The following is a 12,693-nucleotide window of genomic DNA, read 5'->3' as shown; positions in this document are numbered from 1 at the left end:
GAGACCATAGAAACCATTTTACTACGTTGAAGCTCCCATTCCATTCCGTTATTATATAGCATGCTAGTTTGCAAATTTGGCACTATACGTTCACATAAAAGTTTATTTACTCTCACTAACATATGAGAGAAACTAACTTGCCTTATCAAAGCCAACATACACAACTACATCACCTTGGTCACCTTGACTCCCGTTGATCTTCGAACTGGTCGGGTGGGCGCCAGTAATTCTTCCATTTGTCCCGATCGCGCGCCAGAGTAGCCCAGTGGTTTCTCCTTTCGCGTGGGACATGAAGAACATCATATTTTTCTTTGAAGGGCTTCGTGAAGAAATCTGATCATCGGGTCGGCGGTCTTCCTGTAGTGCGCTTAAGATCGCGGGGAACCCAGTCGCTCACGGCTCTGGTCCAACGGCCCACCTTATTTTACTTTCCTTGGCAAACGCGGCGGCGTCTCTAATCTTCGATCGCTGACGTAGGAGAGAACTTCGAATCCCGTCCCTCACTTGCGTGAAACGGGATACTCCAAGCATTAATATCCTAATTGCGCGTTCAATGACGCTCACTGCGTTTTCTTCCTGCTTGCGAAATGCCCAGGTTTCCGAAGCATAGGTCAAAACAGGAAGTACGGTGGTGTTGAAGAGGTGAGTACGGAGCGGGGTGTTCCTGGTCTTCTTCACTACATCCTCGATGCTCTTGTACGCTCCCCAAGCCGCTCGTCTCCTCCTGCCCAGCTCGGAGGTCAGGTCGTTCATCATGTTCAGTTCCCGACCCAGATAAACGTAGCTGGTGCATTCGGATATGTTTGTTCCGTTGAGCGTGAATGGGGCATCCGAGGCCCATCCGTTCCGCATGAACATCGTCTTTTGCAGATTCAGCTGAAGACCGATGCATCCACATGTTTCGTCGAATTCGGTCAGCATTCGTTCCGTTTGGCTGATGCTAGGTGTTATCAGTACGATGTCATCAGCAGAGCGCAAATGATATAGCTGCCGACCATCAACCTTCACTCCCATGTCGTCCCATTCCAACTTTCACATTACGTTCTCGAGGGTGGCTGTGAATATTTTGGGTGAAATTGTGTCACCCTGTCGGACCCCCTCTTCACGTCAATGATGATGTTCTTGTAGAATGGCGAAGTTCTGGTCGTGAAGCTACTGTACAACTCTCGAAGTACCTTTATGTACTGAGTAGGGACGCCTTGGTTGTCCAAGGCTTCCACGACCGCTTCCGTCTCAACTGAGTCGAAGTCCTTCTTCAAGTCGATGAAGGTGAGACGGAGCGGTATCTTGTACTCTCGTGATAACTCGATGAGTTTCGAAACAGTGTGAATGTGGTCAATCGTGCTGAATCCTTTTCGAAACCCTGCTTGCTCGCATGGCTGTCCTTCATCCAAGACTTTTTCAATCCTATTAAGGATCACTCTTGTAAAGAGCCTGTAGATGACGGACAGTAGGCAGATTGGACGATAGTTGCCGATGTCATGTGGATCTGCCTTTTTATACAACAACACGGTCTTGCTGGTCTTCCACTGTTTAGGAACCTTGCATTCCGACAGATAACGTGTGAAGAGTTTCGCCAAGGTGTTGATGAGTACTAGCGGAAGGTTCTTCAGGTGTTCTGGTCTTATTCTGTCAGGACAGGGTGCCGTACGACTTCCTCCCGACATGACAGCATGTCGTATTTCAAACGGGAGAACCTCTGAATGACTTGTCCGTCTTCCCTCAGATGGTGAGGAAGCAAGTGGACATGGCGGTCTAAGAGATCAGAGTAGAAGTAGATGATTTTCTCCATCCCCCTTCTCGATGCAATGGCTGTTCCCTTTGGGTTCCGGAGAGCAGTCATCCTCGTCTTGCGACTGGCGAAGTCTCGACGGGCATAGCGGATGCTTTTCCCCGCCTCTGCAGCTTCAGCCAGCACTTCTGCTCTTCTCCCTTAAAGGTCTTCCTTTATCGCTTCTCTGCAAGGCCTTGCGAGCTCGGACGTGAGTTCTTGGTTCCCTGCGGTTCGTGGTGCTCCACGCTAGCGTATCAGCTCAAGAGTTTCGAGAGACAGGCGCCTCTTGGTGGTTTTAAAACTCTCAGCCTTCTTCGCGCAGTCGTGAAGGTGTTCAACAAGCCGGTCATATTCCTCGTCGATGTTGTCCATTGCGGAATCTTCCCAAAAGCCGGCTAGCGTAGCGAAGAGATCCCAGTTGATGGCAGTCCTGGGATTTCTCTCTCTGAACTTGGCAGCTTTCTCTGCTCTCCTTGTGAAGGAAAATTTTCCTCGGAGAAGGCGATGGTCCGATCCCGTACAGAACTTTGGTACAACAGCGACATCCGTCAGGCAGAACCTTTTATTGACGATGATGTGGTCTATTTCATTACGGCACCCTCCACCGGGTGACTCCCACGTCCAGCGTAGAGAGTAGGGCTTTTGGAATTGCGAGTTCCCATGGATGGTCTTAGTCGTCATGATGAACTCGGAGAGTCTCTCCCTCTGGTCATTCCATTGCAGACCGTGGGTCCCGATGTGAAGTTCCTCCGACGTTCTTCTTGGGCCAACCTTGGCGTTGAAATCGCCAATTATGACCTGGTGCTAATTTCTAAGAATTCTGTATCATTCGTATTTCTATCACAAACTCTTTCAGCCTCAATGGGGATTATTGTCATCCAGGCACGCCAACCCACTGGATACCTTAGAACACACATCGAGCTATGGCTGTGTTACCGCATTGATTACTACATTTGAAAAGAGTAGAATAACTACAGAGAAGAATGTTATACCTGCAGAGCGATATTCTCCAGAATACTCTGTTTCATCCCTTTTTTATTTACATTATTTCTTTTTGTACCCACACGACACGACCCACGAGACAGACATACTCACACGTGACAGACTAAGCCCGTTATTATATAGCATGATATATATTTATATGAGGACACTGACCTTCCTGGCAAAATTGGGCGCCAGCCCATGGGGCAACGAAGACATTGGAGTGGTGTGAGACCAATCTTCCAGATTTCTGGTCAAAGGTATTTGCCCTTCAAACTCGCCCAAACTCATTATTTGGATTTTGCTGTCTGATCGAGTCTTGAGGAAAAAAAGTCTGATCTTTTAAGCACAGGTCCCTGGATTCGCTAAAAGGAGCGTTGGATTGAGGTTTGACTCTTGAAGCATACTCAGGACAACTTGGACAGATCTCCTCACAATGTGGCCAAAGAAGCAGAGGCAAATTTCCGTAAATACTTTCAATGGCGATGCAAGATGTTGATACCTTTCCCGTGACGCTCTCTGTTACACCGTATCGACATCCGCGTGAAGATCTTCATTTTAGCATAAACTAGGCCAAACGTAGCCAAGCAGCAATCTAAACAGTTTACTTTCCGTGCAATCAAGCCCCTCTGTACGCGCAGAAGGTGCTGCCCAATCCTCCGATCCGTACATCATGATGGAGCGAATTGCGAAAAGGTAGACTCGCAGCTTAACTTCGTTGATGATAGGAGTCGACCAGAGGCGTCTCGTTAAGCAGTTGAATGCAGGAGAGGCATTAGCGCATCTTTGCTGAACATCTTTCTCGTGGCCGCCATCGTTTTTCAGCAGACAGACACACGCCTACAGTTAAAGTAACAGAGCTCATCTAACAGAGTTCGATCAGCAGCCCGTCTACCCCCTCTACGGTTGAAGGTCTCGAAGAGATCCACATCTGCTTGCACTTATCAGAGCGTAGACGTAATCCATAGGTTGATCTCGGGATCAGTTAAGGGGCACCCTGATGGTGCCAAGACAATATCAGCTGGACATTGAAGGTCTGTTCTTCGCATGATGTCATCGTTGAAGAAATCATAAGAAGTTACATCTCTTGCAGAATTAAATTTTCTTGTCTCCCTCTCCCAACAACGTTTTTCGTGCTCTTTCCTTGAAATATAAGCATTGACGAAATATTCCATAGGTTTCTTACTAAGGGTATCAGTACCACAATCAGGGACTACTTTTTAAATTTCATTTTACCTCTGTTGGGTTGAGGTGTATAGGGTTTTACCATTATATTCGTTCAATACTGCTACAGTTTAAAATTGTATTATTGTCATTAACTCTCGGTTTTCTCTTAGATGTTGTCCTCACGCTGATATAGAGATAGTAAGGATAAAGATCTTACGTCACGGTCAACTTCGGACACATTCTACCTGCTTGTTTTTGCTTCACATGAAGAGTGAAAGTTCAAAAGTTTTTGAAATGTGGTTTGAATGGTCGTCTTCCATAATGATACCTAATTTCTGGCACAGAATCAAAGATGTTGCAAACGATGATTCTCTATCAAAAGCGTTTGTACCGATGAAGCTTTGAAGCGTGCTAAAAAAATGGACATTTGAAAAAAACTTCATTAAATTATTATTCAAACTCGGTCAAGTTTTTCTAATAGCACTACAGTTCAAAACCTCCATTGAAAGTATTGTGCGAGCCGCTTCCCTTCATCTCCAAATAGTTAACATGGAATGGTATGATAATCACCATCGCACTGATCAAAACAAAAGTCTCTGTAAACAGCTGTCAATTAAGCAACTTGTGTCCATGTATGCTGTTCTTCCTGAAATCAGGGTATGACAAGACGAAGGGAGAAAAGTAAAAGAAGCCAACGTTTGAACGTGCGCATTAAAGTACGTTATTGTAACTACTATAGCTACGAGACGTTTTCTAAACTTTTCGTACACTTCTCATCTGTTTTTTGTGACTCTATTTCATGATACCGACAGATATCGTTGCGTAATGGTGGGTTCCGCTGTCTGCACGATCGATCGGAGGTTCAAATCCGCCCCAGTACTCACTACTCCTTTCATCCCTCTGGAGTCGATAAATTGGTTCCAGACATGTCTGGAAGGATAAAGACACTAGCTTGAGACATCGGCTATCCAACACAAGTAATTGTATAGGCCAGCTACACGTTTGTTAACCTCAAACAATTTTGAATTGTAGTGAACATGGTGACACATCCCAAGCGGTTTGATTAAAGCCAGACACTTTATCCTTTACCCTTTGCCGTCGCCTTATTTTCATCATTGCGCCTGTTCACTTCTTACAGACCTGTCTTTCTCACCTCGACGTTCTCGGTTTTGCGCTGGTGCACAATTCAAAAACTTCTGACGCCGCTGTATCAACCTGACGACGTGGACAATAACATCCCATCTCTCTGCTTTCTAGGGTAGAATAACGTTGTGGGTATTCCACCTCTGAGGCAGAAACACGAACCTGACACTATTGGATCCGTTTCAGCGCTTTCTGATACATAAGTCTGGCGAAGTGTAGCCCGTCCTCAGGCAAATGCGCGAAGTCGTAGCTCTTATGGTGCAATTCGACAGTAATTCAGATGAGGCATGTCTCAACGCTCGAACGCCTGAGAAATGTATCATTTCATACACCTGCAACATAATATTTCGACTTATTTCCCTTTGCGGTCTAGGCGGTAGTACTTTAAGGAGTACGACTCAGCACCTTTGTTCACATCTTCCAAAACGTTCCATCTTCGACCAGAGCTGAACTATTCTGTTTGACTTTTAGGAGAGGTAACATAGGATTGCAGTTGTTCGGTTTTCTATCCGATGTGACGACTCTGCCTGCCAACCCCGAGAATCTAGCTATCTTTCCCAACTTCCATCCACATGTTCCCTTTCGAAAACATGGTCTTTCCAGCTTTGACATGATGCAGTTTCAAAAATATGTCGAAAACGAATATATTATAAATTTGCTGAAGAAAGAAATTTTATTCATGGCTACCTTAAAAAGGAGGATAAATGTTTTCTACCGGTCAACGGGAGCACTAAATAGCACTAAATTCAATTCTGTGTTTGATCTTCGCTATGGTATGACTTTGTCAGAGATGACACTTTAGCCATCTTCCATTTCCAAGAAATGAACTTCATCACAGCCATAGAAAGTGTTACTTCACTTTGGCTTCGACTTCAGCTCATCTTTTGCTTCGTATCTGATTTTCATAACTGTCACTATTTCTTTTTGCATGTCCCCGAGTTAGAAATTCTGAAATTTGTGGCGCCGGCGCACCAATCCGACGCCGGTGGACCCGTGGATCCCAATATTACAGCTATCTGGCGCCGCTGGACCTGTCGGACCCCATTTTATAGCCATCTGGCGCCGGCGCACCAATCCGACGCCGTTGGATCCGTCGCACCCCACATTATAGCTATCTGACGCCGCTGGACCCGTGGCTCCCCATATTATAGCTATCCGACGCCGGTGGACCCGTCGGACCCCATGTTATGGCTATCTGACGCCGCTAGACCAGTCGCAGCCCCTTTCATAGGTATGTGATGCCGGCGCACTAATCCGACGCCGCTGCACCCGTCGGACCGCATATTATAGCTATCTGGCGCCGCTGGACCCGTCGGACCCCATATTATAGTTATCTGGCACCGGCGCACCAATCCGACGCCGGTGGACCCGCGGCACCCCATATTATAGCTATCTGACGCCGCTGGACCCGTCGCAACCCCTTCGAAATTTATGTGATGCCGGCTCACTAATCCGACGCCGGTGGAACCGTCGCAGCCCTTTCCATAGGTATGTGATGGCGGCGCGCCAATCCGACGCCGGTGGACCCGTCCCACCCCATATTATAGCTATCTGACGCCGCTGGACCCGTCGCAACCCCTTCGAAATTTATGTGATGCCGGCTCACTAATCCGACGCCGGTGGAACCGTCGCAGCCCCTTCCATAGGTATGTGATGGCGGCGCGCCAATCCGACGCCGGTGGACCCGTCCCACCCCATATTATAGCTATCTGACGCCGCTGGACCCGTGGCTCCCCATATTATAGCTATCCGACGCCGGTGGACCCGTCGGACCCCATGTTATGGCTATCTGACGCCGCTAGACCAGTCGCAGCCCCTTTCATAGGTATGTGATGCCGGCGCACTAATCCGACGCCGTTGGATCCGTCGCACCCCACATTATAGCTATCTGACGCCGCTGGACCCGTGGCTCCCCATATTATAGCTATCCGACGCCGGTGGACCCGTCGGACCCCATGTTATGGCTATCTGACGCCGCTAGACCAGTCGCAGCCCTTTTCATAGGTATGTGATGCCGGCGCACTAATCCGACGCCGCTGCACCCGTCGGACCGCATATTATAGCTATCTGGCGCCGCTGGACCCGTCGGACCCCATATTATAGTTATCTGGCACCGGCGCACCAATCCGACGCCGGTGGACCCGCGGCACCCCATATTATAGCTATCTGACGCCGCTGGACCCGTCCCACCCTATATTATAGCTATCTGGCACCGGCGCACCAATCCGACGCCGGTGGACACGTCCCACCCCATATTATAGCTATCTGACGCCGCTGGACCCGTCCCACCCTATATTATAGCTATCTGACGCCGCCGGACCCGTCCCACCCTATATTATAGCTATCTGGCACCGGCGCACCAATCCGACGCCGGTGGACACGTCCCACCCCATATTATAGCTATCTGACGCCGCTGGACCTGTCGGACCCCATATTATAGCTATCTAGCGCCGGCGCACCAATCCGACGCCGGTGGACCCGCGGCACCCCATATTATAGCTATCTGACGCCGCGGGACCCGTCACAGCCCCTTCCATAGGTATGTGATGGCGGCGCACCAATCCGACGCCGGTGGAACCGTCCCACCCCATATCGTAGCTATCTGACGCCGCTGGACCCGTCCCACCCCATATTATAGCTATCTGGCACCGGCGCACCAATCCGACGCCGGTGGACACGTCCCACCCCATATTATAGCTATCTGACGCCGCGGGACCCGTCACAGCCCCTTCCATAGGTATGTGATGCCGGCGCACCAATCCGACGCCGGTGGAACCGTCCCACCCCATATCGTAGCTATCTGACGCCGCTGGACCCGTCCCACCCCATATTATAGCTATCTGGCACCGGCGCACCAATCCGACGCCGGTGGACACGTCCCACCCCATATTATAGCTATCTGACGCCGCGGGACCCGTCACAGCCCCTTCCATAGGTATGTGATGCCGGCGCACCAATCCGACGCCGCGAGACCCGTCGCAGCCCCTTCCATAGGTATGTGATGTCGGCGCACTAATCCGACGCCGCTGCACCCGTCGGACCCCATTTTATAGCTATCTGACGCCGCTGGACCCGTCGGACCCCATATTATAGCTATCTAGCGCCGGCGCACCAATCCGGAGCCGGTGGTCCCGTGACACCCCATATTATAGCTATCTGACGCCGCGGGACCCGTCGCAGCCCCTTCCATAGGTATGTGATGGCGGCGCACCAATCCGACGCCGCTAGACCCGTCGCAGCCCCTTCCATAGGTATGTGATGGCGGCGCACCAATCCGACGCCGCTGGACCCGTAGCACCCCATATTATAGCTATCTGACGCCGCTGGACCCGCCGATCCTGATACAGCAGGAACAGGGAGTCCATCCCGTGAATCCACTCGCGACTCTGGATAAGCACAAGGTCGCTTTTGGCCCCCTTCCGGGGATGCACCACGTAGCCTCGCGACTAACCGACTGAGATCCCTCTAGTGAGGAAGATCTGTGGTGTAATATGATAACAAAACAATTCAGTAGCATATGAACTAAACTGTAGGCATATCTAATTCCTGTTAGCAGCGAAGGATGTTCAATGGTGTAAAAAGCAAAGTTACTATCGGAACTCACATCATCCACTTAGAATATATCTGTATTGCTTTGTATGCACACATCGCAAAATATGTGGTGCTAAGAAGTGGACTTCCTAATTTAACGTAAATATAGTTACAAAGAACTCCCCTTCACTCTGAAAAGCTTTCCACGAGATCATGTCATTTCTAACTCGGTCGGCCACCCTATTCTGGATCAATCTAATCGCCGTAAAACGCAGTGGAACGGTAACGGTAAGGAACGGTGTTTGTTTTTGCGAGGTACGTTAGAACGTGCCACCTGATACACGGTCCGATTCCCTAAGCTGTCTGTTCAATGTTTTCATTTGAATAGGCAGTCGAGGAGAACTCACTAACTTTCGTACCGCTACAGCTGGATGCAACGCGTCTTTCTCGCCGTTTTTTACGACGATTAGGGAAGAGGCGAGATCCAAAATCCAAAAACCTCAACCCCATCTCTACCTTTTTCTTGGAGAACTCATACTACGTTAGATTCGTTGTGTGCCGCCCTTAAACCTTGAGGGTGTGAGGGTTACTGTGGACATTTTAAAATTATATGTCTTCCATAATTAGAAAATTCTGGAATTTGAATGTGTATGTGTATGTTATATGTTCCGTATACAAATCTCAGCCGAAGCACCGAAACATTTTGAAAAAAACATTTCAAAATGAGTCGCAAATAATAAGCTATTACGTTTTCTAAAGGTACCCAGGTTTTTCTGTTTGCGTACTATGTCAATTTTTATTGAGTTGAGCCTACTCTGACATTTGCTCATTAAGGATATCATAACACTACATGAATATGATAACCACCGTCAGCAGAGACTGACTTTCTGAGAAGGGTTCTGCTGTATTGGTGCGACGGCTTCGAAAGCAGCAGGACGCGTCCCGTGGCGTTGGATTACATAGTGCGCACCTCAAGAAAATACTAGGACGGGTTCCACGGTGTCAAAGGGTACTAGGACGGATCCCGTGCCGTCGGCTAGTGCGCCGACTTGAGGAGGCACTGGGACAGGCGTCAAAATAGTGCGCCGGTGCAAGGAATCAATGAAGAGTACTGAGACGGGTTCGATGACGTCAGATTGGTGCGCCGGCACCGGAAAGTGATTGGCGATAAGCAATCGAGTTAGTGATACACAGTACTATGAGAGAGCGCCAGAGGAATTCCACATGAAGTGTATAGAATGTTTGGAAAAAAAAACCTATACTAGCATAACGGTTACAGTGCTGCATCTTAAAAAAAAAGGCCTATTTATTCATGTCTACTGATACACACCCTAAAACAGTTCAAGTAGCGGCGGTTAAAATGATCCGATTTTAGAGTGTCATTTTCATCAGTACAGTAGTACAAGTCATTTTGGTCTATGTCAAGACAATTTGGAAGAGTAGAAGAAAATAGATTCTTGCCCATCACTGTGAATATTGTTAGTGTTTATTCAACGCGGTTAGGACCTGGCGTAGCCGGTCAATTTCTGACGCAATTTTATCATCTCTTCTCTTTCTACCACATGTTTAGATCTCACCTTTTTATTTTAAAAATATTAAAAATCGACAAAAGAGCGGAAAACTAATCCTTAAAGTTCTCATTACTACTTTCAAATAATTCAAGTAAAGGGTTTCAACTGCTTTATACTATTTTTCAATCCTTGGCACTAACAGTGTTGAGATACTTAAAAGAAATTTCCTTTTAGAAACGGTTGTAATTATCCCCTGAAGATATCAATAGGTGCGAGGTGGGATTTTCGTGTATTCAAGCATTATTCTGCATGTCTCCTAGATGTGGATGTGGAAATAACGCTCTAGCCCCGCACCGCTCTCATTCTCAACCATAGTCTGGACGCGCTTGAAGAGAAAGAAAATGTCTATGTTGATTATTTTTCAAAGAATATATTGGAGCAAAGCTACTTAACTCACTTTTCAAAAACTCTGTATCACTCGACAAGCAATCCCATGTGCTACTTGCTACACGATGTTAATACAAGGCAGGGTCGAGCGTGTGATGGGATGTTCCCAGCGCGGGTCGTAAAGGGAGGGGGTTGCAAGAGAAGGGGGTTGTAAAAGAGTGTGTGGTGGCCAGTAGTGAATTGAGGATAGCATGATAACCAGCGCAAAATATTACGTAGTAATTATATAGTTACGTACCTTACAAAATATTACAAGGAATAATATTAAATGATTACATAAATTACAAATATCATATTTAGTTCCAGACGTAGGGCAGTAAAATGGAAGCATCAACATTTCGTTTTGACCATGTAATAATGAAACCACGCAGGTTGGAAACCCTACTGAGGCAAATTTTTGAAAAAAAAGATGGAAAGTTGAAACAACTTCTAAAAAATGAATGAATGAATTAAATTTTACGTGACCAAAAAAGCTTAGATTCTATGCACATTGATGGCAGCAATGGCATCTTCCCCATCTCTGTCCCTTCAAAATTTTTTGAAAAAACGGCGAGGCCCTGGAGACTGGTTGATGTAGCATCCAATAGAGAAAACCCTCGGCTACAACATACTGGAAGATGATTTGCTTCGCTATAAGCTACTTTGAGTTATAAAACTTTATTGAAAATTACCCACATTTTGGCGCGTAAGCGAAAATTGAGACTTTGGCGATTCTTTCCATTCTAAAAAAATAGAACACCGTTTCAAAAAATCGCTAATATATTCGATTGGAGAGTCTATGAAAACCCCTACGTGCAAAACCTCCTTTCCAAAACGTCTTGTTCTCTCGAAATTTAGATGGAAAAATCCAAAAAAAAGTCGGTCGGAAAATTTCAAACTTCGTCCCAAATCAAAATTCCAAAAAGATTAAAAGGTGGAAAAATACGGCAAAATGACCGTTTTTATTAGTAACCTTCTTCTCTTAAAAACCACCTTAACTTTTTTCTTTTGGTCCTCTCATGACGAAGTTATTCACGATCTCCCAGACCTAACAGTTTGCACAGAAGCTGAGGCTTTTTAGTCATTGAATCTTGTTGAATATACTTTTAAACTGTTGTATACTGCGTAAAATTAAATTCTTCATTTTTTAGAGGTTTTTCCAAATTTCTATCTCTTTTGCAAAAATTTGCCTTAACCGGGAGTCGAACCTAACAACCCCATTGTCATATTGCACGGGCAAAGTGTTAATTTTTTCCGTTTTTTTTTCTCCGTCGATCTGTGATTCGACCTATGCATCCGACTATCCTATTTTTGCTCGCGTCATGTGCTTTAATCGGAATTTGAAGCTAATTCATAGATTTTAGAGTGAAAATAGAATAGAATAAAAATTAAAATACTTCAATACCAGTATTTCAACAGCATTTCAGCAAATTTACGTCTTCTAATAAATGGTATTTCTTCGCTTCTATCAGCTACGGATTTTCACATTCGAAATTTGTTCCTCGACTAATTTTCGACTTTTCGAAAAACATGGAATTTCCAATACACTGAATTAACAGCGATCGAGAACTGCCGCACGAACATTGGAGAAGAACAAGGGGGAGGGGGGAGGAGGAGGTCGTATCCGAGAAGGTCGTGTCCCATCACCACGCTTGACCCTGATACAAGGTGTGCACGAAAAGTGGTCGAAAGCACAAGGTGTCCTTTCCATTGCTAATATATCATACAATTTTGACAAAATCGGTCCCCATACTAATCTCCTAGCAAGCGAGGCCTCTTCAATCACTTCGTATTATGTGTACTAAATGGAGTGATAGAAACAGAATAGCATTTTGTAAAAGTTCAGTAACCTTTTTTGAAAGAACAAGTATTCACCTATATCGAAAAATTCCCTTGGATCCAATAAGTACTTCCGAAATTTAGAGGTTCGTGAATGTCAAGCAGCCCGATTGTAAGCACTAGACAATTCTGTATCATTGATACTGGTATTATTATATGAGTTCATAATGAAGTGAATGATTTTATGTACCCGCCATGATTGTACCTGCTATGAAGGATAAGCTATTACTATCAAGGAGAGAGATTTGTAGATGAATGAATCGTGGAAATGCAACAACGAGACTGTGGCAAGTGGTTTGTGTCATGGCTTATCAATATGCG

At 46.3% G+C, this 12,693-nt stretch overlaps 2 protein-coding genes across 4 annotated transcripts; both read right to left on the bottom strand.

Annotated features, from left to right (window-relative positions):
* Nucleotides 1-393: 393 nt before the first annotated feature.
* On the bottom strand, nt 394-1,667 carry RB195_023032 (uncharacterized protein; the record flags this gene model as incomplete). Of its 3 annotated transcripts, XM_064210328.1 has the most annotated exons (2): nt 394-1,029; nt 1,176-1,667. In XM_064210328.1, 2 exons carry the CDS (start codon nt 1,665-1,667, stop codon nt 394-396), a joined length of 1,128 nt encoding a protein of 375 aa, XP_064066209.1. The 3 variants fall into 3 exon arrangements, with proteins under 3 accessions (XP_064066209.1, XP_064066211.1, XP_064066210.1); XM_064210330.1 differs by lacking the exon at nt 1,176-1,667 and having other exon boundaries at nt 394-1,014; XM_064210329.1 differs by lacking the exon at nt 394-1,029 and having other exon boundaries at nt 1,038-1,667.
* Nucleotides 1,668-2,020: 353 nt separating this feature from the next.
* RB195_023031 (uncharacterized protein) lies at nt 2,021-2,455 on the bottom strand (the record flags this gene model as incomplete). Its single annotated transcript, XM_064210327.1, has 1 exon — nt 2,021-2,455. One exon carries the CDS (start codon nt 2,453-2,455, stop codon nt 2,021-2,023), a length of 435 nt encoding a protein of 144 aa, XP_064066208.1.
* Between the last annotated feature and the right edge of the window lie 10,238 nt (nt 2,456-12,693).

The sequence above is a fragment of the Necator americanus genome, chromosome X, assembly GCF_031761385.1.
Source record: "Necator americanus strain Aroian chromosome X, whole genome shotgun sequence".
NCBI lineage: Eukaryota > Metazoa > Nematoda > Chromadorea > Rhabditida > Ancylostomatidae > Necator > Necator americanus.
Note: the sequence above shows the minus strand (reverse complement) of the source record. Positions and strands in the feature narration are given on the sequence as shown.